Source organism: Arachis stenosperma, chromosome 10, assembly GCF_014773155.1.
Source record: "Arachis stenosperma cultivar V10309 chromosome 10, arast.V10309.gnm1.PFL2, whole genome shotgun sequence".
In the NCBI taxonomy this organism is placed as follows: Eukaryota; Viridiplantae; Streptophyta; class Magnoliopsida; order Fabales; family Fabaceae; genus Arachis; species Arachis stenosperma.
In genome coordinates, this window is record NC_080386.1 from 129,606,101 (window position 1) to 129,633,289 (window position 27,189).

Here is a 27,189-nt window from a genome sequence, read left to right on the forward strand (position 1 = left end):
ATATCGTTTAATTTATATAGCTACACTTTCAAAACTACGTTTTATTAAACAATAAGACCTTGTCTTTCCTTGATGGAAAAGATAATTAGCTATTTGGGCATTGAAAATTGACACTAGACAAACACACATATTCTCATTGTTTTAGCGTACATGTAGTTTTACAAACTCTATTAGAGAGTAATATAGGAACAAAACATGTATAGTTGCAGCAGTAGGAGCTGACACAAATACAGAATTTTCCATCCGCTACAGCTCGAAATGGATTCTTATAATCGCACTACTAAGCACCATCAACTTCCGGGTTGTTCACCCGTTCACATTCATCAATCCAGTCACTGTATCTGCATTGTTCAATCAAGTAGTTGTGTTTGTAAGACAAAGCGAAGAAAGAATGGGAAAGGGAGAGGTTTTCTATAGAAATGTTTAACTTACATGTCTATTGGTTCAGATAAAGCTGCAAAAGACAACAAACATTCCAGGATCATCAGCAGATTTAAAAAACAAACTTGAATATGAGTTCAGACGATCGTTTTCAGAAACAAACCTGTGACAGTAGTGCTAAAGCTCTCTTGGCAAATCCTGCAAGAAGCTTCCCCTATCAAGTTCTTCATATCACTGTTCAAAAGAATCCCAACCATTAATCCTCCAAGGAAATACAAATTAAGCATGGAATCCCCTACAAACGCTAAACGAAATAGCTTACATTCGGCATTCGACACTGGCGCCGTGATTGCAGAAAGGGCAGTTGAAGACAGTGTCAAGCTTATCCATCCGCTTCTTTGGAGCTGGCTTTGCTGATGATTTCCTCTTTCCCATTCCTCAAATCCTAATTTTTACATAAATGTTTGAGCACACAAAATCAAAGCTAGAACTTCAATCAATCTCTCAAAAACTTAAAATTTTTTACGATATTATTCAAACTATCTAACCACCAAAATTCAAGATTTTTTTGTTTCCCCTCCAAAAAACACATTATTAAACCAAAACGGTTGAAAATTGAAACTTGTTAATTCAATGAACCCTAGAATGCATATAATGAATCAATGATCGGAATCTACAAGTACAAGCAATGGAAAGGCCAATAGAGAAGCAAGAACTAAAGATGAATCCAAATCCCAGCCTTTTCCCCATTCGTTTTGGCGAATTGTGTGGATCATAACAGCGGCAATGTAAACAAGATGAAAGGAAAACGTAAGCGATAAGGGAATAGAAAGCATACAGAAGTGGAAGACTCCAAGATCAAGAATGTGAATCGAAATGACTGGCTTCAACACTTTCTTTTCGTCTTTTCGAAGGCTATCTTGCCTCTTTCCGAGAAAGAATGAATGACACTAATCAGAAGTGAATCCCACTTATATGCTTTCGTGCTTTAGCTTAACAAGCGCAGGCGATGAAAGAAAGAGAGAGTGGATGTGAAATGTGATTTGAGAAATTGAATGAAATAAAAATTTAGTTTAGATCATTTATAGTATTTGAAATGTATATTGAGGGTCATATCTTGTAATTTACACAAATATCTTTTAATTTTATTAGAATTTTATAATATTATAATCTAATATTAAATCTACGTGATAAAGATAAACATATGAATTTAAAACATAAAAAGATTAAAATGGAGGAGAATCATCATCATCACATATTTTATCATTAGATAAAAAAGTATATTAATAATTAAGAATTTCGTTAGTTTATTTAATATTTATTTTATAATTAATATGTTAAATAAATCTTTATTTCTTAATTCTGTAGTTTGTGCCTGTAAAATTGTACTGCATATAAAATTAATTAATAATACATAAAATGTAACTTTTTTTATTTAAACAAAAAATATCAAATGAAATATTTCATCTAAACTTAAATTTTACGCTATTTAAATAAGATAAGATAGTCTAACAAAAAAAATTAAAAAAATAAGACAAGACAAAAATTAGAATAATTATGTAAATATATTTAATAAATAAAGATTATAATTTAATATTTATATTTATAATTTATTTTTATTTGATGAGTACGTATGTTTATAAAATTTTTTAAATCCAAAAAAATATTGGATGAAAAATTTATATATGTACTTGACATATTTAATAATTCACATTTTATTACAAAATTTATAAGTACTGACACAAAATTAAAGAAGAGAGAAAATTTTTTCTTTCGAAAAAAAGAATTTATTAATAAACTTTTTTAAACTAAATACAAAAAATAAAAATTAAGAATTGTTTCAAAAAATTAAGTACTTTTTTAAAAAATTTTAAATCAATAAACATTTTAAAAATTATTAAAAAAATTTATAAATTATTTTACATCATTTTATTGATAACGAATAAAAAAATATAATAAGACAAAATAATTAATAAAAAAATAACTAATTAAAAATCTTTATCATGCTTTATATATTATGATATCATCTATAACAATATATAATAGGAATACATGAATTTGGTGTCTAAGATTTCTTTACACCGTTACCCTTTCTAATTAATTTCTTCACTTAAGGTCAGTTATTCATCTCTAAAAAACTCCAATTACTCTACTTGGCCACCTTGACGTAACTTTCACCTGTTATCTTTCACCTTTTACTGATTTTTCTCTTCTCATTTCATCGCTTATTTTTTTTATGGGAAAAGGGGGCATAAGGCCCAAGAAAAATAAAGGAAAACTTAAACACTCATCACTCTAGCAAATTCCATGCCCCTTCTATCTGCATCCAGCGTATGAGTAATGAAAGGGGGTGGAGCAACAAATTGATGAAGACCCACCGGTAGGTTATGGGCGTGTTTAGCAAGCTCGTCTGCACTAAAATTAGCTTCTCTCAGAATATGATCAATTTCAAACTCTCCTGCCTTGGTTTGAAGCTCATTGATGGCACGGATGAGGGTCGTGCTTCCATGGAGGGAGGTTGAGCTATTCTGAATCAACCTAACTGCGTAGGTAGAGTCAGATTCTACCTTAATCTTGTTAAATCCCATATCAATTGCAATCTTAAGGCCCATATAAATTGCCCACAATTCTGCTTCTGTAATGGTAATCTTGCCAATGTTCATCATAAAACCAGCTAACACCAGACCATTGGAATTCCTAATAATTCCACCGCAAGCCCCTGAACTAGAAGCTTGGAGGATTGATCCATCAACATTAACTTTACTCCAACCATTTTCCGGAGGTTTCCACCCAACCAAAACCGACGCCGTTGTTCTCAGAGTCATTCTACTTATCTCAGTAAGTTCTAGAACTTCATCATAATTCCTAGCTACTCCTTTGATTTCGGGAATGACTTGTTGGTATGGGTTGTTTTCCTGTTGAAAAATTAAAGCGTTTCTCTTTCTCCAGATGACATTACATGCGGTGAGGAAGAAGGTGGGCCATGAAGTCCCACTGTCAGTGCGAGAGACCTTATTCAGATTATCCGTAAGCCATTCATGAAGAGACTGGCTAAAGAACGGGTCACGTGGGTCTCTGTTTGAGCTGCTAAACCAAATACTTCGGGCAAAAGGACAATCCCTCAGAACATGGAGCAGACTCTCATCTTGATCTGGGCATCTGGGACAGCACCCATTATCAGTAAGTCCTCGATTCCTTCTCTTGGCATTAGTTAATAGAGCGTTGTGGCTTAATAACCAAGAAAAGGTCTTTAGTCTCTGAGGCACTCTTGCTTTCCAACATAATCTGTAAATCTCATCAGGATTTATGTCTTCCACATAATAAGCCTTATAAGCTGAATTAATAGAAAAACTTCCATGTGGTTCCGGTAGCCAACTGATAGAGTCTCGACCTAGGGAGTGGTTTGGAGCTTTCAGAGTACGTATCATGTCAACAACCTCATTTGGGAGGGCATGAGATAATTTTTCCAAATCCCAGCAGCCATCATCCGTAGCATAGGCCTCTAGAGTTTCGTTATCCCTATCATCGCTAATTTGATTGGGCAATAGCTCGCTAAGATTTTCAATACCAGGGATCCAGTGGCTTTTCCAGATCTTGATGCTCTTACCATCGCCAATACGCCAAACAAGATTGCGTTGAAAGTCGTCCCAAACTTTAGCAATCCCTCTCCACGCGTTCGAGCAATTTAATCTCTTAGTCACCTTGGGGATAGGGCTATCACCACAGCCATACTTAGTCTTCATAACCTTTACCCAAAGTGCTTGGTCATTATGGACTAAACCCCATGCCAATTTCATGAGATAAAGGTTGTTTGTTTCTTGAGCCTTATGCAAACCTAGGCCTCCCAACTCTTTAAGCTTGCAAATAGAGTCCCAATTGATAAGATGGATCTTTTTATCTCCTGAGTCTGACCCCCAAAGAAAGTCTCTGCAAATCTTGTCAATTTGATTACAGACTTCCTTAGGCATCTTCGTAGTCTGCATAGTATAGCTTGGTATCGTTGAGAGTACGGATTGAACAAGAGTGCTCCTTCCTGCTAACGAGAGAGTCTTCATATTCCAACTGGACAGCTTGGCGTGCATCTTGTCAATGATCGGCTGAAAGTGTTGCTTCCCACATTTTTCGTGAATAAGGGGTACTCCGAGATACTTTCCTAGGTTGTTGGTTAGGGGAATGCCAAGGTCTCTGCTGAGCTCTGCTCTAATATTGTGGTTGACATTCTTAGAGAAGAACACGCAAGACTTGCTAAGACTGACTTTTTGACCGGAAGCTTCACAAAAAATACTCAAAGCTTTCTTGATGATCTGGACTTAATCTTTGTTTGCTCGAGCAAAGAGAACGAGATCATCTGCAAAATAGAGATGAGATAATTGAGGTCCATTTCTAGATAGAGTAATAGGTTTCCAACTTTTCTTTTCCACCAAGGAGTTAATTAAATGGGAAAGTCTTTCAATACACAAGACAAAAAGGTAAGGGGATAAGGGATCTCCCTGTCTTATGCCTCTGGTTGGGATGAAAGTTTCCGAATGAGACCCATTCCAAAGCAAATTCATAGTTGGAGAGGAGATGCAATGATAAATAACATTTACAATATTATCTGGGATGACAATGTCTTTAAGAGTCTCAATGACGAAACCCCAATTGAGTCGATCATACGCCTTCTCCAAGTCTATCTTAATCGCCATAAGACCTTTTCCTCCATTCCTGGTCCTCATCGTATGTATTACCTCTTGCGCGACTAAGATATTGTCTGCACTGACCCTTCCTGGTATGAAGCTTGCTTGAGTATTAGACATGATAGCCCCTAGGGTCGGCTTAATCCTTTCAGATATCACCTTGGTAACGATCTTATAGCAAACGTTACATAGGCTGATCGGTCTGAATTGGGCAAAGTTCTCAGGCGAAGGAACTTTAGGAATGATAGAGATAAGAGTTTGGTTCACTCTAGCAATGTTTTCTGGGTTCCTAAAAATCATTTGAACCCAACTTACTAGGGAATCTGCCACAGTATTCCAGGAATGCTGAAAGAACTTTGCTGGGAGTCCATCACTCCCGGGAGCCTTCCAGCTACCCATATTGAAAACTGCGTGCTTGACTTCCTCGAAAGTGATGTTCTTGTTTAGGTGGACAAGGTTATCTTCTGCCATTCTAGGAAATTTACCTGCAATAGAAAAGTTAGGAAACACCAAAGAGTAATTATCAGGGGCATATAAAGATTTAAAAAAGGATACACCCATGTGTTTGAGTTCTTCCACATCATCAATCCATTCTCCTTCATTGTTCTTGAGCGATGTGACATAGTTCTTTCTTCTTCTCCCATTTGCTTTTTGATGAAAATATTTAGAGTTCTTGTCTCCAAAATTGATGATATTGTACCTAGACATCTGCATCCAATAGCTTTCTTCTTGAACAACAATCCTTTCGTATTCCCTTCAAAGGTCGTTATGGAGTTTCTCTAGAAAAGGGTTATTGTTAAAAGAGAGACTTTGATTGATTCCATCAAGTCTGAGGAGGATTCTTTGCTTCTTTCTAAAGATGTGACCGAAAACCTCTTTATTCCAAACCTTAGCTTTTGATCCAACTGTTTTTGACTAATCTTTGGTAGTCTTCATGAAGGAGCCAAGGCGCAAGAAGCCTGAAAGGTTTATCTCTTCTTCTCGTTTCTAAGTTATTGAAGTCTAAAAGGATGGGAATATGGTCAGACTTCAACTTAGGGAGATGTTTAACTCCGGCTGATGGGAAGAGATCGTTGAAACCCAAATTGCAAAGAAACCGGTCCAGTCTTCGTTTGACTCTATTCCTCTGCCAGGTAAAGGGGGGTCCTGAAAAGCCTAGGTCCTTTAGGCCACAATTCTGAATACAATCTTGGAATCTTCTTGAGTCTTGAGAAAGATTGAAACTGCCCCCTGTTTCTTCAAGGGAAATGATAGAATTAAAATCTCCGCCAATGCACCAAGGTCCTTGGATAGTCGCTGCGAAATTTTCTAACTCCTCCCAAAGGCTACTCCGGGTCCCAGGTTGTGGGCTGCCGTAGACACAAGTGCAGTACCAATTTCGATTTTCATTGTCTTTGATATTCAAGTGGATAAATTGCTTATGGACTTTTAGAGGTTCGATATTCCACTCTTTTTTGTTCCAAAGGCACCAAATGCCTCCTGCAAAACCTTCAGCTTCGCTTCTACACCAAGAATCAAAACCTAGCTTGCGGATAATCACCTCAGCTTTAGATCCTGAAACATGAGTTTCAAGGAGGACACACAAATTCAAATTATACCGATAGGTTAAATCTTTAATAATAATGGGGAATCCCTTAGCAGATACCCCTCTACAATTCCAAATTAAAATATTCATGAGAAAAATTACGATGGAAATAGTTTTGAAAAAAAACTCCCTTAAAGAAAAGAATTCACTGAGCCTCATTTGGCATGCTGTTGATGGCTTGAGCATCCATCTCTACATTCTGGTAAGCGACTTCTCTCTTTTGGAGATCAAGTTCATTCATGTTTTTGTCCTTCTTTGGTTTGGAGCTGGATTCGCTTGGGTCTGGAGGTTTGTTCCCTTCTTCCTTACTGATCTCATTATTATACCCACCTCCCATGATACTAGTGATAAGCGCTTTAGTTGTATGATCTAAAGAGCCCCTTAGAAGAGTTGGTTGCACATACTCAGCTTTAGCAATCTCCTTGTTTAGGTAAGAAAATTGCCTCCAATATTCATCATGTATTTTTTTCCTTGTCTTTCTGATTCTTTTGGGAAGTTTCATGGCTGCTTTGGTGTGCTTCTATAATTTTATTTTTCTCCTGATTTATGGGGATGCTTTGGATGATCTTGGTCTTTTGACTGAACTGCTTGATTTGCTTAGCGGCGGGTGTTATTCTCTTATTTATTGCTGTATGCTTTCCTCTAATGATAGGAATGGAACTTTTTTGCCTCTGTTGATTTTTTTGTATATGGTGAGTATTTTCGCTTCTGAGATTCTGATCTGTTGCTATTTTTTTGCTAGGTCCTGCTGGACATGCGTCCTTGTCATCTCCTGAATTAATAGCTTGGATCTCATTCGAGGGTAGCTTTTCAATGGAATGATTATCTTCTTGATTTGCCTCTGCAAGGATGTGGAACCTTGAATTTAGGAAACTTTCCTTCCTTTCCTTCTCAGTAGAATCAGCTTTGGTTTTATTCCTTCTTTGATATCTCTTCACAATCATCCATAGCCCAAAGGGGTTACCATTTTGCTCCTCATTAATGCTTTCCTGATTGGTGGCCATATTTTGAGAAACTTGCTTGTTTTGGTGCCTAACTTCAGGTGTGATTGGTGGATCATTCGTAATAATTGTTGCAAGATTTTCTTTCCTTTCTATATTTGATTCCTAATTCTGTGTGTCCTGATTTGTCTCTTGACCGTTAGGGGATTTTCGATGGCCAGAGCGGGTGTTCTCCGTCATCCCGGCGGCAGCTTCAGTGGCTGTTCCGATCGTCCTCTCATTACAATATTCCATTCTGTGCCCATACTTACCGCAGTTGAAACAGATTTGGTGTAGTCCTTCATAGACAATGTTGAACTCTTTGCCAAGGGCTGTGATAGTCGGAACCATCTTCTTTCGCAGATCAATTTCCACGCATATCCTTGCGAATTTCCCTCGAGAGTGTATGGAGGTGAGTTCATCCACTTTGAGCATTGTTCCGAGAGCTTTCCCAACTTTTCAGAGAAAGAATTTATTATATAATTCTGTAGGTAGGTTGGGGATCCTAACCCATACTGCTACTTTCTGAATATCCGTCTCTTGTGACAAGAAGAGTGGTCTCCACCTTTGCACCAAGAGATAATGATCAGCTATCATTCAAGGGCCTTCAAAGAGTGCATGTGCATAGTCATCTTGATCCGTGAACTTGACCAAGAAAAAGTTACCAGCTAGATCCATGACTCGTATCACTCTTTTTTTCATCCATCTCCTCTGTACCCATCTATCAAGAGCTTGAAGGTTAAAGGTTTTTCCAAGTGGCTTAACAATCAGCGATAGTTTCCAAGGTCGACACCACTCGTCATACTCTTCTATAGAGACCTCAATGTTGGACTTAGGATCGAAGGGAGCTTCATCGTCCATAGAAGAGTCCATGATTAAATCTTATGAGTTATAGTCTTCTGAAACCATTTCTACAATCTCTTGTGGATTCAGTTTTTCGAAGCCATTCTCCACTACCATGTCACGGTAGGATATCTTAGGCTTCATGAATTTCTCTGAATCACCTTTGTTGTCGGTTTGATTTTTACTTTCAGTCTCCTTTTTCTGTTCTGGGGCGCCTCCTCCTTTTTTCATGTCATCCATAACCTGTTCTTCTATGTTATTTTCATTCATCTTTACTTTTTTTGTACTTCTTGAGACTAAATCTTCTTCTTCCGGCGAACGTTTGTCGAGATCTGGAAGGAGAGAGTCAGAGCTCATTGAGAAAAAATTCTTCAAGTTTTGCTTATTATTCCTTAGAATATTGTTAATTTCTCTTTTTATTTTGTCACCCGTTTTCTCATTTCATCTCTTATTAATATTATTAAATATGTTAATCACATGTCAATATTAGATTTGCTTTTAAACATCTATACCAATATATAATGGCAATGTATCTATAACAATATATAATGGCAATATATGAGTTTGGTGTCCAAGATTTCTTTACAGTATTACCCTTTCTAATTAATTTCTCCACTTAATGTCAGTTATTCATCTCTGAAAAATTTCCATTACTTCACTTGGCCACCTTGATATAACTTTCACATGTTATCTGTTACTTCTTACTCATTTTTCTCTTCTCATTTCATCTCTTATTAATATTATTTTATACATTCATAGATTTTAAAAATACATAAATCTCATGTCAATATTAGATTTGCTTTTAAACATTCAGATACTCATAATAATAATAATAAAATTGATCCAAATCCAAGTAATACATAGTACAATGATAATATTAGTGGGTATAAATTATCATTTTTAAAAGCTTTAATTCATACTTAGTAAACTTTCAATTATTTCTAATATACTATGTTACATGTATTTATAATACAGTGTATTATGATTAGTTAATTGTTCACTTAAAAAATTTATACTATTAATTTAATATTTGAATTTTTTTTATTGTGATACTATTTGAATGTACTCTAAATTTTTATTATATATTTATAATTTTGATAAAAGTCATTATTAAAAAAATATTTTTTTTAATTTTTTTTTTGTTCAGTCAATATTAAATTATTTATATTAAAAAATTTACATAATTCAAAAAATATAATTTATATTTAAAAATTTATTTTTAAATATTCAAGTATTAGAATTGGTCCAAATAATATATTGAATGATGATAGATTGGTTAGTTGTGTATATATATTCTATTAGTTTGTTAATTTTATTTTTTGAATTATTTTTTTATTATGGTACTATTTTAACGTACTCAAATTTTTTATTGTATATTTATAATTTTAAAAAGAATCATTCTTAAAAAAAATATTAATTTTATCTCTTAATTGTTTTAGCTTCGATAATATTAAATAATTTATATTAAAATATTTAGATAATTCTAAAATTATTATTTATATTATAACAAAATAACAATGTACCAAAAAAATATGGGAGTTTGATGTTTAATTTTTTTCTCTGCTTAGCAGTTATTATATAAAATATTTATTTAAGAATATTGGTAATTTTTTATTTAATTTATACGATAAATAATAACGTTTTATATAATTTTATTTTGTTTAATATCTAATAAATTTAAATTTGGATTTTCTTTTATTCTTTTTCAATTGAAATAGTCCCATTACATAATTGACAATTTTAAATTTCTATCATAATAATTATTTTTTCTACTATTTTCTTTTTTTTATTTTTTTTATTTTTGTCATAATAACTATTTTTTTATTCTAATAATAATTGTTCCATCCAGAGAAGTGCATCCAGACTTGGAAATAGAAGTAAGAAAAATTAGAAAAAAAAAATGAAACAAATTAAAAGGTAAATTAATAGAGTAAAAGAATTGAAGAAGAAGCTAGATATAGGGTGGTAAACGGGCCTAAACCCGCCGGGCCGACCCGCGTATCCCGCCAAAAAAGGCACTGAAAAATAGGAACCGTCAAATAGCAAAAGCTCGTCTAACCCGCGTCGCTTAAACTGCGGGCTTTGGCGGGGCGGGACGGGCTTCCCCGCCGGGCTAAGGTTTTTGATATTTTTGCAATTTTTTCGCCAAAACCTAACTTCCCCCAACCTAACTTACAAAAGTACGAAGATAAAAATTGAGTGTTTTGAATTATGTTTATGTTATTTTAGAGACAATATTTATAATTATGTTTTGGATTATGTTTATTTTGCTTTGGAGAGAATATTTATACTTATATTTTAAATGAAAATTTAGTTTATAATTATATTTATTAGATATTTATAATTACAAAGAATTTAATGTTTGTGAATATAAAAAATATAATTTTTTATGCCATTAGAAATTATAAATTTATTAATATGGTTGTGAAATTATATATATTATTTAGTAGTTAATAGTAAAAAAAAGGAGGAGTTTTGGCAGGTTTAGCCCGCCAGCCCGCAGTTAGGCGGGACGGGCTAGAATTCTATGACCGCCTCACTAGGCGGGGCGAGGTGGGGGCAGGCTTCCTCGCTTGCCAACCTACATATGATTTTTTTATAACCGTTATTGAAATAGAGATGAAAATGAGAAAGAGACGATGAATTGTCTTGTTCTGAGAGTGGTTTCTTTATGTAATATAACAAAAAAATTCTACCATAAAACATATTAAAACTTAAATTTGGACACTAAAATTTTGAAGTGAGTTATGCTTTGTTATTTTTAAACATCTAATTTTTTTAATTCTAAAAGTATTGATATTTTTTTATTTAATTTATAGTGTTAATAATATTTTATTTTATTTTATTTAATACCTAATAAATTTATATTCAAATTTTTTTTTTCACAAAGTTGAATTGAAATAGTACTATTGTACCATTGACAATTTTAATTTTTGTCATAATAACTATTTTTTCCTTCTATAAGGTTACAGGTTAAATTTTCTTAATTTAATTTATACTGTAAATAGTAATATTTTATTTCATTGGTTACCCGATAAATTAAAAGAGATATAAAAGTTTGATATCCAATTATTTTTTTCATTTTATTCCTATTACTATAACCCAAAACAACTGATACCGTTATCATTATTTCTACGATTATAAGAGCAGTACAAAATAACCCATATGTAATTATCATTATTTTTATTATCATAAGAACAGTTTGTTCGTACTATCTATTTCGTTCATTATTATACTCTTTTGATTTTTTTTCTATTTATGATATGGAATTTTATTATAAAAATAAAATTTTCAAAACTAATAAAAGGTAAAAGTATATCTTAGTTGGAATGTATTATTATTTAATGCTAAAGTAATATACAAAATACTATTATGATATATTGTGATACATGTATACAATGAATTATAGAAAAAAGGATTCTAACCGTTATAAAGTATATGAAAGAATGATCAATTTATTGTATCAATGAGACCAATAAACAATAAATTAAGTATTACTATATTAACGACAGTTACAATTGTATTGATGATACATATTTTTATTTTAATATTAATAATTAAATGTTATATTAAATCAAGTTCGTCCACTCAAAATTTATTATATTAATTGGAGAAATACAGTTAAAGCAAACAAAACTCAGAAAGATAATAAAAAAAGGAATATTAGATCAAAAGAATAAAAAGTAATAAAATAATTTTTTATTATATAATAATAATACTGTCTATTTAGACGTATATACTAATTATGTTAAAAATTTAACTTTTTTTAGCCATAAACTCAGAAGAGCACAACTAGTTTATTTTGGTGATAAACAATAATATAAATTTTTAATAAATAAGATGTAATGTCATTTAATTTACATTTTGTTATACATAAACTCATACTAATGTCATTTTTTCTGTCTTTTCAAAAAATTTAGTGCAAAACTAAATATCTCAATTATACAGATTTTAATTGAATTAATTGAATTCGTCCCTATAATAAAGAATCAATTTAATTGAATAATTTTAAATCGTTTATATAATTATTTTTATGGTAAAAAATGTGACAAAATTTTAAGACTTAAGAAATTATTAATAAAAAGATGTATGATGAATTATGAATTTTTTGTCAGATACCCAATTTTTATATTCTCCTATTTTGTTTATTAATTATTCTTATATTTTGATATTCAAAAACAAAAAAAACAAGGATTCTCATTTCTTTTGTTTTTTCACTATTTATAGGAAAATGAAGCTTCTTCAAATCTAAATTCATATTTTAGCATACCACTTAAAAAAATGAAGACAAATATAAATATCCATAACATTTAAATAAAATTATCTTTTGTAAATAACTAACATATATTTTGATTTATATATCTTTTTAAATTAGGATAATATTATTATCATTATTTTTTAACTATGTTTTTAAGTTACATAATTGTTATCACAACCTGAATTTGAATCTTTTAATTTGGTTAATTTCTTTTATTTTCATCTATCTATTTTTTTTTCCCAAATGTACAGGAGCAAGAAGGTAGAGGACACAAATCATCAAGATACATATATATAAAATGTTTAGTATTTTTTAAAACTTAGGGGGTATTTTTTAAAATTTTGACCAAACTGAAGGGACAAAAAATATACTTTACCCTAATAAAAATTTAGAATTACTTCAAAAAATTAAGTGATTTTTAAGAAAAATTTTAAATCAATGAATCACAAGAGATTGTAGAAAATTTGGTCATGACAATAGATCAATAATCATGAACAAAAATAAATCTAAAAAAAAATTATGATATAATTAAAAGATAATTAAGTATAACTGTATTTATTTTGGACATAAATATTGTAGAATACAATAATAACATTTAATTTATATAGCTACACTTTCAAAACTACGTTTTATTAAACAATAAGACCTTGTCTTTCCTTGATGGAAAAGATAATTAGCTATTTGGGCATTGAAAATTGACACTAGACAAACACACATATTCTCATTGTTTTAGCGTACATGTAGTTTTACAAACTCTATTAGAGAGTAATATAGGAACAAAACATGTATAGTTGCAGCAGTAGGAGCTGACACAAATACAGAATTTTCCATCCGCTACAGCTCGAAATGGATTCTTATAATCGCACTACTAAGCACCATCAACTTCCGGGTTTGTTCACCCGTTCACATTCATCAATCCAGTCACTGTATCTGCATTGTTCAATCAAGTAGTGTTTGTAAGACAAAGCGAAGAAAGAATGGGAAAGGGAGAGGTTTTCTATAGAAATGTTTAATACATGTCTATTGGTTCAGATAAAGCTGCAAAGACAACAAACATTCCAGGATCATCAGCAGATTTAAAAAACAAACTTGAATATGAGTTCAGATGATCGTTTTCAGAAACAAACCTGTGACAGTAGTGCTAAAGCTCTCTTGGCAAATCCTGCAAGAAGCTTCCCCTATCAAGTTCTTCATATCACTGTTCAAAAGAATCCCAACCATTAATCCTCCAAGGAAATACAAATTAAGCATGGAATCCCCTACAAACGCTAAACGAAATAGCTTACATTCGGCATTCGACACTGGCGCCGTGATTGCAGAAAGGGCAGTTGAAGACAGTGTCAAGCTTATCCATCCGCTTCTTTGGAGCTGGCTTTGCTGATGATTTCCTCTTTCCCATTCCTCAAATCCTAATTTTTACATAAATGTTTGAGCACACAAAATCAAAGCTAGAACTTCAATCAATCTCTCAAAAACTTAAAATTTTTTTACGATATTATTCAAACTATCTAACCACCAAAATTCAAGATTTTTTTGTTTCCCCTCCAAAAAACACATTATTAAACCAAAACGGTTGAAAATTGAAACTTGTTAATTCAATGAACCCTAGAATGCATATAATGAATCAATGATCGGAATCTACAAGTACAAGCAATGGAAAGGCCAATAGAGAAGCAAGAACTAAAGATGAATCCAAATCCCAGCCTTTTCCCCATTCGTTTTGGCGAATTGTGTGGATCATAACAGCGGCAATGTAAACAAGATGAAAGGAAAACGTAAGCGATAAGGGAATAGAAAGCATACAGAAGTGGAAGACTCCAAGATCAAGAATGTGAATCGAAATGACTGGCTTCAACACTTTCTTTTCGTCTTTTCGAAGGCTATCTTGCCTCTTTCCGAGAAAGAATGAATGACACTAATCAGAAGTGAATCCCACTTATATGCTTTCGTGCTTTAGCTTAACAAGCGCAGGCGATGAAAGAAAGAGAGAGTGGATGTGAAATGTGATTTGAGAAATTGAATGAAATAAAAATTTAGTTTAGATCATTTATAGTATTTGAAATGTATATTGAGGGTCATATCTTGTAATTTAGATAAATATCTTTTAATTTTATTAGAATTTTATAAAGATATTAGATCTTAAAGAAAAAATATTTTTATCATGTATTTACCTAAATCACTAGAATATTACAAAATTTTTATAGTCTTCATAACATTTTTTAAGCTATTTCTTAAAAAAATTTTGTATTAGAATAAAATATATTTTTTAATTATTTTGTATGGAATAAAATATTTTCTTTCATTTCTAAATTATTATTGACTATGTAGAATATTTTATTTAAAATTTGAGTACATGAATGTATTTACCTAAGTTATTAGAACATTACAAATTTTTATAGTACTTCTAACATTTTTTAAACTATTTTTTTTAAATTGTTTTGCATAGGATAAAATATTTTTTGTAGTATAATTTAAATAAATTTATTAAAAAATATTCATGAACTATTAAAAATGGACAAAAGAGTATTGTATGAAATTCGAATTGATAGATCACAAATATTTTAAAGAAGTCTCGTAATTAAATATTTTGTTAGCTTTTTTTAATGTATGAAATAAAATATATATTTTTTTTAATTTTTAAATTATTAAATTTCTTAATAAATTTTTTTTAATAAATTAATTTTTTAACAGCATAGAAATTATTATGTGTGTAATTCGAACTAAACTGGTTCGAATTAGTGTGTGCGTGTGTTTGTGTATAATTCGAACCTACTTGGTTCGAATTATGTAGAAATGGAGTTCGAATTTAGTTGGTTCGAACTACATATAAGCGTGCATCAGTAGATTCATGAAGCAATTTTCGTTTTGGTTGATTCGTGTAAAATTTTGGTCCCCTTGGTTTATTATTGTGATTTACCCTTATTTTTATGTATCATTTTTGTCCCTAACGTTTTCATCCTATTTAAGTCTCTAACGTTTTAAAATCGTCTCAATTTTGTCCTCGCGGTCAATTCTGTTAACGAATCTCTAATGGTAAAACAACATTAAATTAATTTTGAAATTAAATAGAACGATTAAAACGTTAGGAATAACTTTAGAACTTACCCCATAAAAACGATACTTTACTCTTACTTTTATAAGGATTTAGTAAGTATGAGAATAATATCTTAGTAATTTCGTTAATATCAAATTCAAATAAATTTGTGTTCATTAAAATAACAGGAAAAAGTTTGGGCCTTGTATCATGCATCGGGTCATTTTTTTCTAGAAAGAAACCAATATTCATCAATGTAAACACCAATCCAATAATTGACGAAGACCCAAGACCAAGTATTATATGAGAAAAACAAAATTATTAGGAAAAAGTGAAAAACGCGTCAACGTGATGAAGACAAGTAACCGACACATACATAGGGATCATATCTTGATAAGGGAAGTCATCAAAATTTGGAAACAAGCAAAACATGCATATGATTTCTGACATGAACTGATGAGTTAGCACCTAGTACCAAACAAGTTTCATTTATTCTAGTTAATTATTCCTAGTTGATATCTTATTACGATTATTGATTGGTTTGGTTAAGTGTTAAACCGAGCAGATAAGTAATTGATCAAATCAACGTGATAAAAATTCGCTAAAAATTGGTTGGTTCGCATGATGTTGCTCCTTTGACTCAATCCGAGTCGTTGACCTCAAGGTAATGACAAGGCAAGAAATGAAGCTAAGCAAATTGATGACTGACACGTGTCAAGTAAAGATGCCATGGAGGGAATACTGTAACAGAAGCTCTGGAGAAAAAATACAGGGGCATGTGAAGCAAAACAAAGGCTAAAAAGAATTTGAGCATCATTGTAATCAAACTACTAACTACTAAGTTATCTCAACAAATGCCAAGTGTTTAACTGCATGGATAATCTTGATAATTTGTGTGCATATCTAAGTTTGATTATGCAGCAGAGAATTAAGAAATGGGACCACTCAAATAAAAAATTTTAAAATATATTTTTTAATAATTAAAATTTAACACGTATAATTAATTAAAATGTATTAAATTTTATTAAAATTAGGTTAAATAAATTAATTTGATCGAAAAATAATAAATTAAATTTTGAATTGGTCTAAATTAATATTATTTTTATAGAAAATGACTACAATATCTCTATTATAAAAAATGACTAAAATATTTCTATTATATATATTAATTTTAAAAATTTTAAATTCTAGCTCATTTTTTCTCAGTCTTCATGGGTTAGGATTTAGAGTTTTTTAAAATTAATATATATACACATATATAATAGAGGTATTTTAATTATTTTTTATTATATAGATATTGTAATTATTTTTTATAAAAAAATATTAATTTAGATCGGTTCAAAATTAATTTATTAATTTTTTGGCTAAATTTATTTGTCCTGTCTAATTTTAATAAAAATAATACAATTTAATCGATTATATGAGTTAAATTTTAATGATTTAAAAATATCTTTAAAAAAAACGTTTTTGACATCTTTATTTGAGTGACTCTCTTAAAAAATTCACTATTTTTAGGAATTTTAATTTTTTTCTTCCTTCACTTTTTGGTTTAATTATTTACATAATTTCATTCAATTTTTAATTAAATTTTTTTAATTTTTTAAATTGATTATTATATCATGTAACTTTTTTTAATTTAGTTTCTATCAACGTAAACATCTAAAAAACATTAATAAATTATAAATTTATTTATCTATCCATACTTTTTATTATAATATTCATATAAATTGAAATTCCTCCCATTCTCTTTTTTTCTTTTCCTTATAACTTTTTTATTCCTCTTGCAAGATCTTTTTTATTATCATGTCGATTATATGAAAGTCACAAAAATACTAAAATTAAATAAACCTAAAGCCCTTATATGCTTATTTAGTCACAGATAATAAAGTCACAAAATAATTAATTTAATCTAAAATTTCTTATCAAATCATTTCAGTATTCAAAAAAAATTAAACTTTCTTTTTTTTTTAACTAAAACAGTAATATATTTTTATTTGTATAAATTTTTTTTTAAAGAAATCAAAACTAAAGTCAATTATACACAAGATAATGATACATATCTGCTATGTCATCAATTTATTTTTTTCAAGTTATAATAATGATATATATCCGAAGAGATCACACAAACAATTAAAATCAATATATGAATAAAAATTAAAATTCCACCTCAAATTTTAAACATCATATGAAAAAATTTCTAAACTTAAAATAAAAAAAACTAAATAAAAAATACAAAGAAATAAAATGTGTACAAAAGAGAGTTAAAACGATAAAGACGAAAATCCTGAAATAATCTCAAGTTTCTCTTTATAAAAAATGAAACATTAAGTTGAGAGATCACCATTAAAGTCATTATTTTTCGTTGTCAAAAAAAAAAAAAAAAGAGCAAGACACAAATTAAAAAAGTACATAACCTAATCTCATTTACTAATCTATTATCAATTATTGAACCTTTTTAGTGCACATATACATTTATAGTTTTCCTCACAATGAAACAATAAAAAACTATAAACTTATGAAAAGCAAAAAGATAATATATAAAAAAATATTTTTATTACAAAGATGACATCATAATATATAAAGCATGATGAAGAGTTTCAATTACTTATTTTTCTATAATTATCTCGTTTTTTTATCTTTTTTTTATTCGTTATCGATAAAATAATAATAATTTATAATTTTTTTAATAATTTTTAAAATGTTCATTAATTTAAAATTTTTCTTTAAAAGTACTTAATTTTTTGAAGCAATTATTAATTTTTATTATTTGTATTTATTTTTAAAAAGTTTATTAATAAATTCTATTTTTCGAAAGAAAAAATTCCTCTCCTCTCTAATTTTGTAATAAAATCTAAGCTATGCGTGAATTATTAAATATGTCAAGTACATAAGTTAACGTGTCTCTCATGTTATAAATTTCTCACTTTTTTTTGTTTTTTTTTACGTGGGATTAACTTTAACACTCCTTACACTTATAATATTAACAATGAGTAAATACCCATAGTAATCCATGAGATTCATGCAATTACTCATAGTAATCCCTAAGATCCCGATTTTTCTATTGTAGTCCTCCAGATAGAGCTCCGAGCACTCAAACTAGTCCCCGGCCATATTTCAGGTGATGACTCATCACCGGAGCGCTGACATGGCCTCAGATTGCCACGTGGGACGTGTCCAAAACGACGTCGTTTTGGGTTTGGCGCCTTTGAAAGCCAAAAACGACGCCGTATAGTTGTTACTTAGTATGAAAAACAATTTTCTCCCCCAACACAAACACTTCGTCTCTTCTTCTTCCACCCTCTGAATTCTTCTTCATCTCCCCATCAATGGCGTAGCCGTATGGTTGTATTTGCTAGGTTTACGAAAATTTGAGAGAAGAAGTCATCTGATCAGAAGTTGCTATCGCTCTTCCCTTCCCTTCCTTCACCACAAACAGGAGGTTCTGACGTTGTGATCGGACTCAAGGTAACCTTCATTTTTTTTTACTTTGCATTTTGAATACAGTGTTGGTTGATCATAGCATTGGTCAGTGTAGTTGAGGTTCTGGAGTTTTGGTGTCATTGTAGTGACTAGGGTTTGAATCTTGGCTGGGGTTTGTGGGGTTGCTGTAATACTCGAATGAAACAGGGATGAAACAGGGAGATGTATGGAGGTTTGGAAAAATCTGTTTTCTTGTGGTGATTATTTTTTCTTTTGAATGCATGATATATTAGGCTTTCAAAGGCCTTTTTGGTATGTCTTGGCCTTGCTTTTGATGAAACTACAGATAGCAGCATAATGATTTCTAGGCCGCCTTTTACAATCAACTTTTGTTGTTTTTTGATAAACAATGAAATTTATGTTAATATACTATGCTATGTGGTTTACCATTCAAGAAGCAGTTTCTTTATTTTTTTCATAAACCATAGAATTTATCTTAACAACAATTTCATAGTTAACAACACTTTTCATTCCATCAAGAAGCAGATTTTTACAACTGTTGATAACAAGGAATCCAAAACCACCAATTCATTCATCATTTACAACACAGGATCACCAACAACACTGTCAACACACACACAGCTAACATTAACAATTGGGTAATCACTTTTTGCATCTGGACATCCTCCTCCAACCTTCGAAGCCTTCAATCAAAGTTGATCTTCACTTCATCACCACACGATTCTGACTTTTCAATCTATTCTTCATTCATAGAATCTGCCCACACAAAAAGTCCGCACCATCTCTTCCCACTTGTTTGTAACCAATAAAAGATCAAAGTTTAGAGATGAACAACACAAGAACAGTTAGGGGAGGAAAATCATAACAACACAAGAACAGTAAGGGGAGAAAAATCATAACAACACAAGAACAGTCATGGGAGGAGAATCATAACAACACAAGTAATTATTCTAACCTACATTATAATTGGGGCAGCCATAGAACGGTTTATTCGGATTCAAATCTGTGTCAGACCATCTGAGAACTGGCCTACAGCCACAGCCGCACCATTCTGGCGGGGTCAATCTTCTGCTCTTCGTTTGCGTTCTAGTCCGGTTCCAGCTAGATGGGGAACGAACAGAGCTTCCACCTGCAGTGCTACCTCCACCCATCATCGACGTGATTAGCAGCCCCGAATGAGAGTGTATGAACAGGAAGAACTGTATGAAAGAAGAAGAAGATGTGAACAAGACGAAGAGGGAGAGTGTATGAGAATTTGGGGATTTAGGGTTACATATACTAGAAGGGACCAATCTGGGTAAAAATTGGAACTTAGCCAGCTCAGCTACCCGTTGGGAACCCTCCAGCATGGCAATCCGAGGCCATGTCAGCGCTCTGGTGATGAGTCATCACCTGAAATATAGCCAGGGACTAGTTTGAGTACTCGGAGCTCTATCTGGGGGACTACAATAAGGAAATCGGGATCTTAGGGATTACTATGAGTAATTGCATGAATCTCAGGGACTACTATGGGTATTTACTCTATTAACAATCTCTTCTTCAAGTGTGAGTCTTTACATCAAGCATCAACTTCTCCTCTTTCTAACTCCTTCACTACGAGTATTCGTCCATCACACCGCCGCAAAACACTACAGGACACGCCGCCCAAACCACTTTTGCCAAAAAAACTTTCGATACTTTACCTTAAATACTCCTTAAATAATCAAATATTATTATATTAACAAAAATAACAAAATTTTATACACATTTCTAGAAAAATTATCAAATACATGAATCTCATCAATAATTATGTAAAACTTTTTATATGGTTAAACTCATACAGCAATTACCAAAACTTTATAGAGCCAAAGAATGTTGATTTTCCTGGTTGCTTTCGTCCCCTTTGAATAAAACATATTCATAAGTCATAATTTCTTAATCACGAAGAGTTGTATATAATTTCCCCGCAGTTACTTACTTCCATTCTCATTTGCACACGCACAGATCACACGTCTTACAAATTCTTGATACGCATGATGATGCCATCTCTTCCTTGCACCTCTTACCTCCCTTTCTTCCTTCACATGCCAACACATATTCATATACCTTCCCAACTGCCGCCGTCAACTTCAATCCAAATAATAAAAACACCCACTCTTCACTCTCCTCTCTCCACCTGCTTCCATAAAATCCATCTCAACAAACTTAACCAACTCCTTCAAGAAAATGCAATCATAGTCAAACCCCTCCATCATAATCCCAACCTCCACACAATAAAAAAAAAAGTGAAAAATAAAAATAAAAAAAAATGCTGAAGAAACTGCGACGCAAGGTGAGCATTGCATTCACACAAGGCCTCAAAAAACGCCCTAAACCCTATAAAACCCCAAAACCAGAATCAGAATCAGAATCAGAATCACAACCACCATCACAATCACCAGAGTTTTCAGTTCCAACAACAATGCCACGCACCAATAAGCAGCGTTTTCCATTCATATTCCCAGAGACTGATTCCAGTGTGCTTCCAGAACCTTCCAATTTCTTCTCCCAAAACCTTCTCTCAAACCCACTCCCAACAAACTCGTTCTTCCAAAACTTCGTTCTCAAAAACGGTGACGTTCCAGAATACTTTCATCCTTACCTAATCAAACCCTCAAATTCCTCTCTTTCCCTCTCATACCCTTCGCGAATCTCAAACACCGCATTCACCTACCAAGCCTTCAACTCCGATCTCACAATCACTAATTCAAACGAAAAAACCTTTCATTCCAATCACAAAATCTCCTCCTACAGTGATCTGAGTGTAACGTTGGAGATTCCTTCTTCTAATCTCAGATTCTTCCTTGTTAGGGGAAGCCCCTTTGTCACTTTCTCTGTTACTCAACCAACTCCTCTTTCAATCTCAACCATCCACGCGATCCTCTCTTTCTCTTCTTCCAATGAATCGCAAACCAAGTTCACTTTTCAGTTCAATAACGGCCAAACGTGGCTCCTCTATGCTTCTTCACCGATCAGGCTTAACCACACTCTCTCTGAGATCACTTCTGATCCGTTTTGTGGTGTGATTCGGGTAGCTCTTTTGCCGGGTTCCGATTCGCGGCAGGTGGCGGTTCTTGATAGGTTCAGTTCTTGTTACCCTGTGAGTGGTGATGCTGTGTTTTCAAAGCCTTATAGTGTTGAGTATAAGTGGGAGAAGAAAGGGTGGGGTGATTTGTTGATATTAGCACACCCTCTTCATCTTCAGCTTTTGTCTAATGTTGGTTCTGGTGTTGTTGTTTTAGAGGATTTGAAGTATAAGAGCATTGATGGTGATCTTGTTGGTGTTGTTGGGGATTCATGGATATTGGAAACAAATCATGTTTCTGTAACTTGGCATTCTATTAGAGGTATTAGGGATGGATCTTATGATGAAATTGTTTCGGCTCTTGTGAGGGATGTTGAGGGACTGAATTCGGCTGGGATATCGACGAATTCGTCCTATTTCTATGGCAAATTGGTTGCCAGGGCGGCGAGGTTGGCGTTGATAGCCGAAGAAGTGTGTTTTCCTGATGTGATTCCTGCTGTTAGGAAGTATTTGAAGGAGACCATCGAGCCGTGGCTCGACGGAAGTTTTAATGGGAATGGATTTCTGTATGATAAGAAATGGGGAGGCATTGTTACAAAGCAAGGGTCTAATGATTCCGGTGCTGATTTTGGGTTTGGAATTTACAATGATCACCATTATCATTTGGGATATTTTCTATATGGAATTGCAGTGCTTGCTAAGATTGATCCTGCTTGGGGAAGGAAGTATAAGCCTCAAGCATATTCGCTTATGGCTGATTTTATGACATTGAGCAGAGGATCGAATTCTAGTTTTACGCGTCTGAGGTGTTTTGATCTGTATAAATTGCATTCTTGGGCTGGAGGGTTAACTGAGTTTGCAGATGGAAGGAATCAAGAGAGTACTAGTGAAGCTGTGAATGCATATTATTCGGCAGCATTGATGGGTCTGGCTTATGGGGATCCCCACCTTGTTGCGATGGGATCGACGCTTACAGCGTTGGAAATTCACGCAGCGCAAATGTGGTGGCAAGTTAAAGAGGGAGGGAATGTATATGAGGAAGATTTCACAAGAGAGAACAGGGTAGTTGGGGTTCTATGGGCTAACAAAAGAGACAGTGCACTATGGTTTGCACCTCCTGAGTGGAGAGAATGTAGGCTTGGGATTCAGCTCTTACCAATACTGCCAATTTCTGAAGTCCTTTTCTCGGATGTTGATTTTGTGAAGCAGCTTGTAGAGTGGACATTGCCTGTCTTGAACAGGGAAGGGGTTGGAGAAGGATGGAAGGGATTTGTCTATGCCCTGCAAGGAATCTATGATAATGAAAGTGCGCTGCAAAAGATACGAAGCTTGAATGGTTTCGATGATGGTAACACGTTGACTAACCTCTTATGGTGGATTCACAGCAGAGGTGATGAGGATGACTCATTTGCGCATGGGAAACACTGTTGGTTTGGTCATTACTGCCACTAGGTATTGTTAATGATTTCAAATACTTGAAAAGATAATAAGTTACATAGTTTCTGGCATTGTACCTATTTATGTATTTGGTGTATGTTTCTTACAATTCCTCTGTAAGTATAAAGTCTTTGGCGGTTCGCATTCATTCTGAGTCTTTAATGTTATGTTCACATCATAAATTTTGGCATTTTGAGTTAGTGAAGTTAAGGTGGCTAAAACTGATGGATACCCTTTAATAAAGGAAACAACACTATACAAATATTGGTAATGTAACTATGATGGTAATTTCCTTTTGAATGATTTGTTAGCAGCAGAAACTTGAAAGAGTAAAATATGTGAATTCGTTTTACCAGTATGTTGTCCCTTCAATTTTGTATCTGGGGTCAAATACCTATGAAAGTTATTTATTCACAAGGCTTGTGATTTTCCAACTTAACCACAAGAATCCTGAAGGATATAAAGTATGAACTCATCTCCCATTCAGATAACTTTTCATATTAGCAAGACCCTTTTTTATTCTTTCCTTTCTAAACACCCGAAATTGTTTCTTATGTATTCTTACTAGCCACGCATGGCATCATCCTTTCATTTTTCATCAAACAATTCCTTTCTTCATACAATTCCCATTCCCCAATTCCTTTCTTCTTTGGTTCTCCGTTCTCTCCCCTCCAACTATATAAAAAATTACAACCCATTCCCTCCAACTAACTTAAACCCCTACCAAATCCAAATCTCATTCATAAATCAAACAATATAATTACTTAGCAGTGCCAAATTAAAATTCACAATGCTAAAAAGATTAATTAAAGGTAAAAAACGAAGACCACCACCACCACTTCCTCCTCCTCCTCCTCCTCCTCCTCCTCCTCCTTCGCCACCACCACCACCTCCTCCTCCACCAGCATCACCACCTCCTCCTCCTCCTCCTCCTCCTATGCCATCATCATCACCATCACCATCACCATCCTCATTACTGCCACCGCCCCCACCACCTCCACCTCCATCACCACCAAAGCAACCAAACACACCATTCCTCTTCCCTAAAACAGATTCCAGAATCCTCCCAGATCCTTCAAACTTCTTCTCCCAAAACCTTCTATCAAATCCACTTCCCACAAACTCATTCTTCCAAAACTTTGTCATAAAAAACGGTGATCAACCCGAATACATTCACCCTTACCTCATCAAATCCTCCAACTCCTCCCTCTCATTCTCTTACCCTTCTCACTTGGCCACCCCCACTTTCATATCCCAAGTCTTCAACCCTGACATAACCATCTCCTCCATAACCAAACCCGATCATGATCACTCTCACTTGAAGCATGTAATCACTTCCTACAGCGAGCTGAGTGTAACTTTAGACATTCCCTCTTGCAACTTGCGGTTCTTCCTTGTTAGAGGAAGCCCTTTTGTTACATCATTAGTAACCAATAATTCGCCACTTCTTATCACAACCATTCATGCCATCACTTCATTCTCCTCGAACAGCACTCTGACTAAGCACACCATGCAACTCAACAATGGTCAGACATGGCTCATATATACTACAGCAGCAGTTACCATGACTAATAGTCGCCTTTCCGAAGTTACCTCTGATGGGTTCTCTGGCATTATTAGAATAGCATTGTTGCCTGATTCAGACACCAAATACGAGTCATTTCTTGATAGGTTCAGCACTTGTTTCGCCATCTCTGGTGATGCTTCGTTCGGGAAAGCTTTTTGTGTCGAATACAAATGGGAAAAGAAAGGATGGGGTGAGTTGTTAATGCTAGCTCACCCTCTTCACCTTCAGCTTCTGTCAACTAACGATTGTGATGTAACGATTCTGAATGATTTCAAGTATAGAAGCATTGATGGGGACCTTGTTGGCATTGTTGGAGACTCATGGGTTTTGAAAAGTTACCCTGTTTCTGTTACTTGGCATTCCGCTAGAGGAATCAAAGAATCTTCATATGATGAAATTTCTGCAGCACTTTCTGAAGATGTAAATTCTTTGAACAACTCAGGAATAATCACAACAACATCTTGCTATTACTATGGGAAATCCATAACAAGAGCAGCGAGATTGGCTTTGATAGCTGAAGAGGTTTCATTTCATGATGTCATCCCGGTGATTAGGAAGTTTTTGAAGGATGCAATTGAGCCATGGTTAGATGGAACTTTCGAAGGAAACGGTTTTCTCTATGATTCAAAATGGGGAGGAATTGTTACTTCACAAGGATCTAAAGATTCGAGTGCAGATTTCGGATTTAGTATTTACAATGATCATCATTATCATTTGGGATATTTTCTATATGCAATTGCAGTGCTTGCAAAGATTGATCCAGCATGGGGAAGAAAGTATAAGCCTCAAGCATATTCGCTTATGGCGGATTTCATGAACTTGGGAAGAAGATCAAACTCTAGTTACACCCGTTTGAGATGTTTTGATCTTTACAAATTGCATTCTTGGGCTGGAGGTCTAACCGAATTCGCAGATGGAAGAAACCAAGAGAGCACAAGTGAAGCTGTGAATGCATATTACTCTGCAGCGTTGATGGGTCTCGCTTATGGCGACACCCATCTTATTGCAACAGGATCAACTCTTGTAGCATTGGAAATGCATGCAGCTCAAATGTGGTGGCATGTAAGAGAAGGAGAAAACTTGTATGATGAAGATTTTGTGAAAGAGAATAGAATAATGGGTGTTCTTTGGGCTAATAAAAGAGACAGTGGTCTTTGGTTTGCTCCACCAGAATGGAGAGAATGTAGGCTTGGAATTCAGGTTCTGCCATTGTTGCCTATAACAGAGACATTGTTCTCTGATGTTGGTTATGTGAAGGAGCTTGTGGAATGGACAAAGGCAAATTTGAATAGGAAAGGTGTTGGTGAAGGGTGGAAAGGTTTTATCCATGCCATGGAAGGGACTTATGATAGAGAAAGTGCATTGCAGAAGATTAGAAGCTTGAAGGCTTTTGATGATGGAAACTCTCTAAGCAATTTGCTGTGGTGGATTCATAGTAGAGGTGATGTTGTTGAGGAAGAGTTTGATCATGGAAAACATTATTGTTGGTTTGACCATTATTGCCATTAGGTGCTGTTCTTTATGTTTTCATGTTTCTATAATGTAAATTTAAGAGGCTAAAGTTAAGAGTAACTAGTTATTTAACCCTTGTCTGTCTTTCATATTGATGTTTGTAAATTTGTCATTGAAAAGGTAGCGTTGAATTGAATGAGATGTTTGCCGAGTGTTATATATGTTGAATACCTCAACCTTTTATATTATAACCAATTGACTATCTAATTTGTTTCTTCATCTATTTATAATCTACAAAAGTAATTTTTTATACAATAAGTTTTAGCCATCTTACTTTTTTAATGATACCATATCAACACTTCTAAATGCATAGTAATATATAAGAATCAGCCAATCATCTTTAGAAAAAAAAATTTAAATTCTTATCTATTATTATTCAACTGAAACATAAATAACTAATTAAATACAATAAATATATACAAATAAAGTGTC

The 27,189-nt window shown here is 33.2% G+C and overlaps 4 protein-coding genes across 4 annotated transcripts; 2 read left to right on the plus strand and 2 right to left on the minus strand.

Moving 5' to 3' along the window:
* Nucleotides 1–1,441, minus strand: LOC130956366 (transcription elongation factor 1 homolog). Its single transcript, XM_057883402.1, has 5 exons — nt 1,220–1,441; nt 704–826; nt 545–615; nt 433–454; nt 1–341 (listed from the first exon to the last, which is right to left on the minus strand). The coding sequence occupies exons 2-5, from the start codon at nt 814–816 to the stop codon at nt 281–283; spliced, it is 267 nt and encodes an 88-aa protein (XP_057739385.1). The 5' UTR covers nt 817–826; nt 1,220–1,441; the 3' UTR covers nt 1–280.
* An 11,847-nt stretch (nt 1,442–13,288) lies between these two features.
* On the minus strand, nt 13,289–14,745 carry LOC130956489 (transcription elongation factor 1 homolog). The gene is made up of 5 exons (XM_057883541.1): nt 14,527–14,745; nt 14,010–14,132; nt 13,851–13,921; nt 13,740–13,761; nt 13,289–13,653 (listed from the first exon to the last, which is right to left on the minus strand). Exons 2-5 carry the CDS (start codon nt 14,120–14,122, stop codon nt 13,602–13,604), a joined length of 258 nt encoding a protein of 85 aa, XP_057739524.1. The 5' UTR covers nt 14,123–14,132; nt 14,527–14,745; the 3' UTR covers nt 13,289–13,601.
* Nucleotides 14,746–21,253: 6,508 nt separating this feature from the next.
* LOC130956222 (glucan endo-1,3-beta-D-glucosidase 1-like) lies at nt 21,254–23,868 on the plus strand. Its single transcript, XM_057883271.1, has one exon. The coding sequence runs from the start codon at nt 21,486–21,488 to the stop codon at nt 23,691–23,693; it is 2,208 nt and encodes a 735-aa protein (XP_057739254.1). The 5' UTR covers nt 21,254–21,485; the 3' UTR covers nt 23,694–23,868.
* Nucleotides 23,869–24,468: 600 nt separating this feature from the next.
* Nucleotides 24,469–26,884, plus strand: LOC130956896 (glucan endo-1,3-beta-D-glucosidase ARB_01444-like). The gene has a single exon (XM_057883838.1). It carries the CDS (start codon nt 24,469–24,471, stop codon nt 26,752–26,754), a length of 2,286 nt encoding a protein of 761 aa, XP_057739821.1. The 3' UTR covers nt 26,755–26,884.
* The last annotated feature ends 305 nt before the right edge of the window (nt 26,885–27,189 follow it).

Coding starts and splice junctions, on each gene's coding strand:
- LOC130956366 (XM_057883402.1), bottom strand. CDS start 816: ATGGGAAAGAGGAAATCATCAGCAAAGCCAGCTCCAAAGAAGCGGATG. Junction 616..703: donor GCCAGTGTCGAATGCCGAAT/GTAAGCTATTTC, acceptor TCTTTTGAACAG/TGATATGAAGAACTTGATAG. Junction 455..544: donor CTTTAGCACTACTGTCACAG/GTTTGTTTCTGA, acceptor TGTCTTTTGCAG/CTTTATCTGAACCAATAGAC.
- LOC130956489 (XM_057883541.1), bottom strand. CDS start 14,122: ATGGGAAAGAGGAAATCATCAGCAAAGCCAGCTCCAAAGAAGCGGATG. Junction 13,922..14,009: donor GCCAGTGTCGAATGCCGAAT/GTAAGCTATTTC, acceptor TCTTTTGAACAG/TGATATGAAGAACTTGATAG. Junction 13,654..13,739: donor TTATCTGAACCAATAGACAT/GTATTAAACATT, acceptor TGAACAATGCAG/ATACAGTGACTGGATTGATG.
- LOC130956222 (XM_057883271.1), top strand. CDS start 21,486: ATGCTGAAGAAACTGCGACGCAAGGTGAGCATTGCATTCACACAAGGC.
- LOC130956896 (XM_057883838.1), top strand. CDS start 24,469: ATGCTAAAAAGATTAATTAAAGGTAAAAAACGAAGACCACCACCACCA.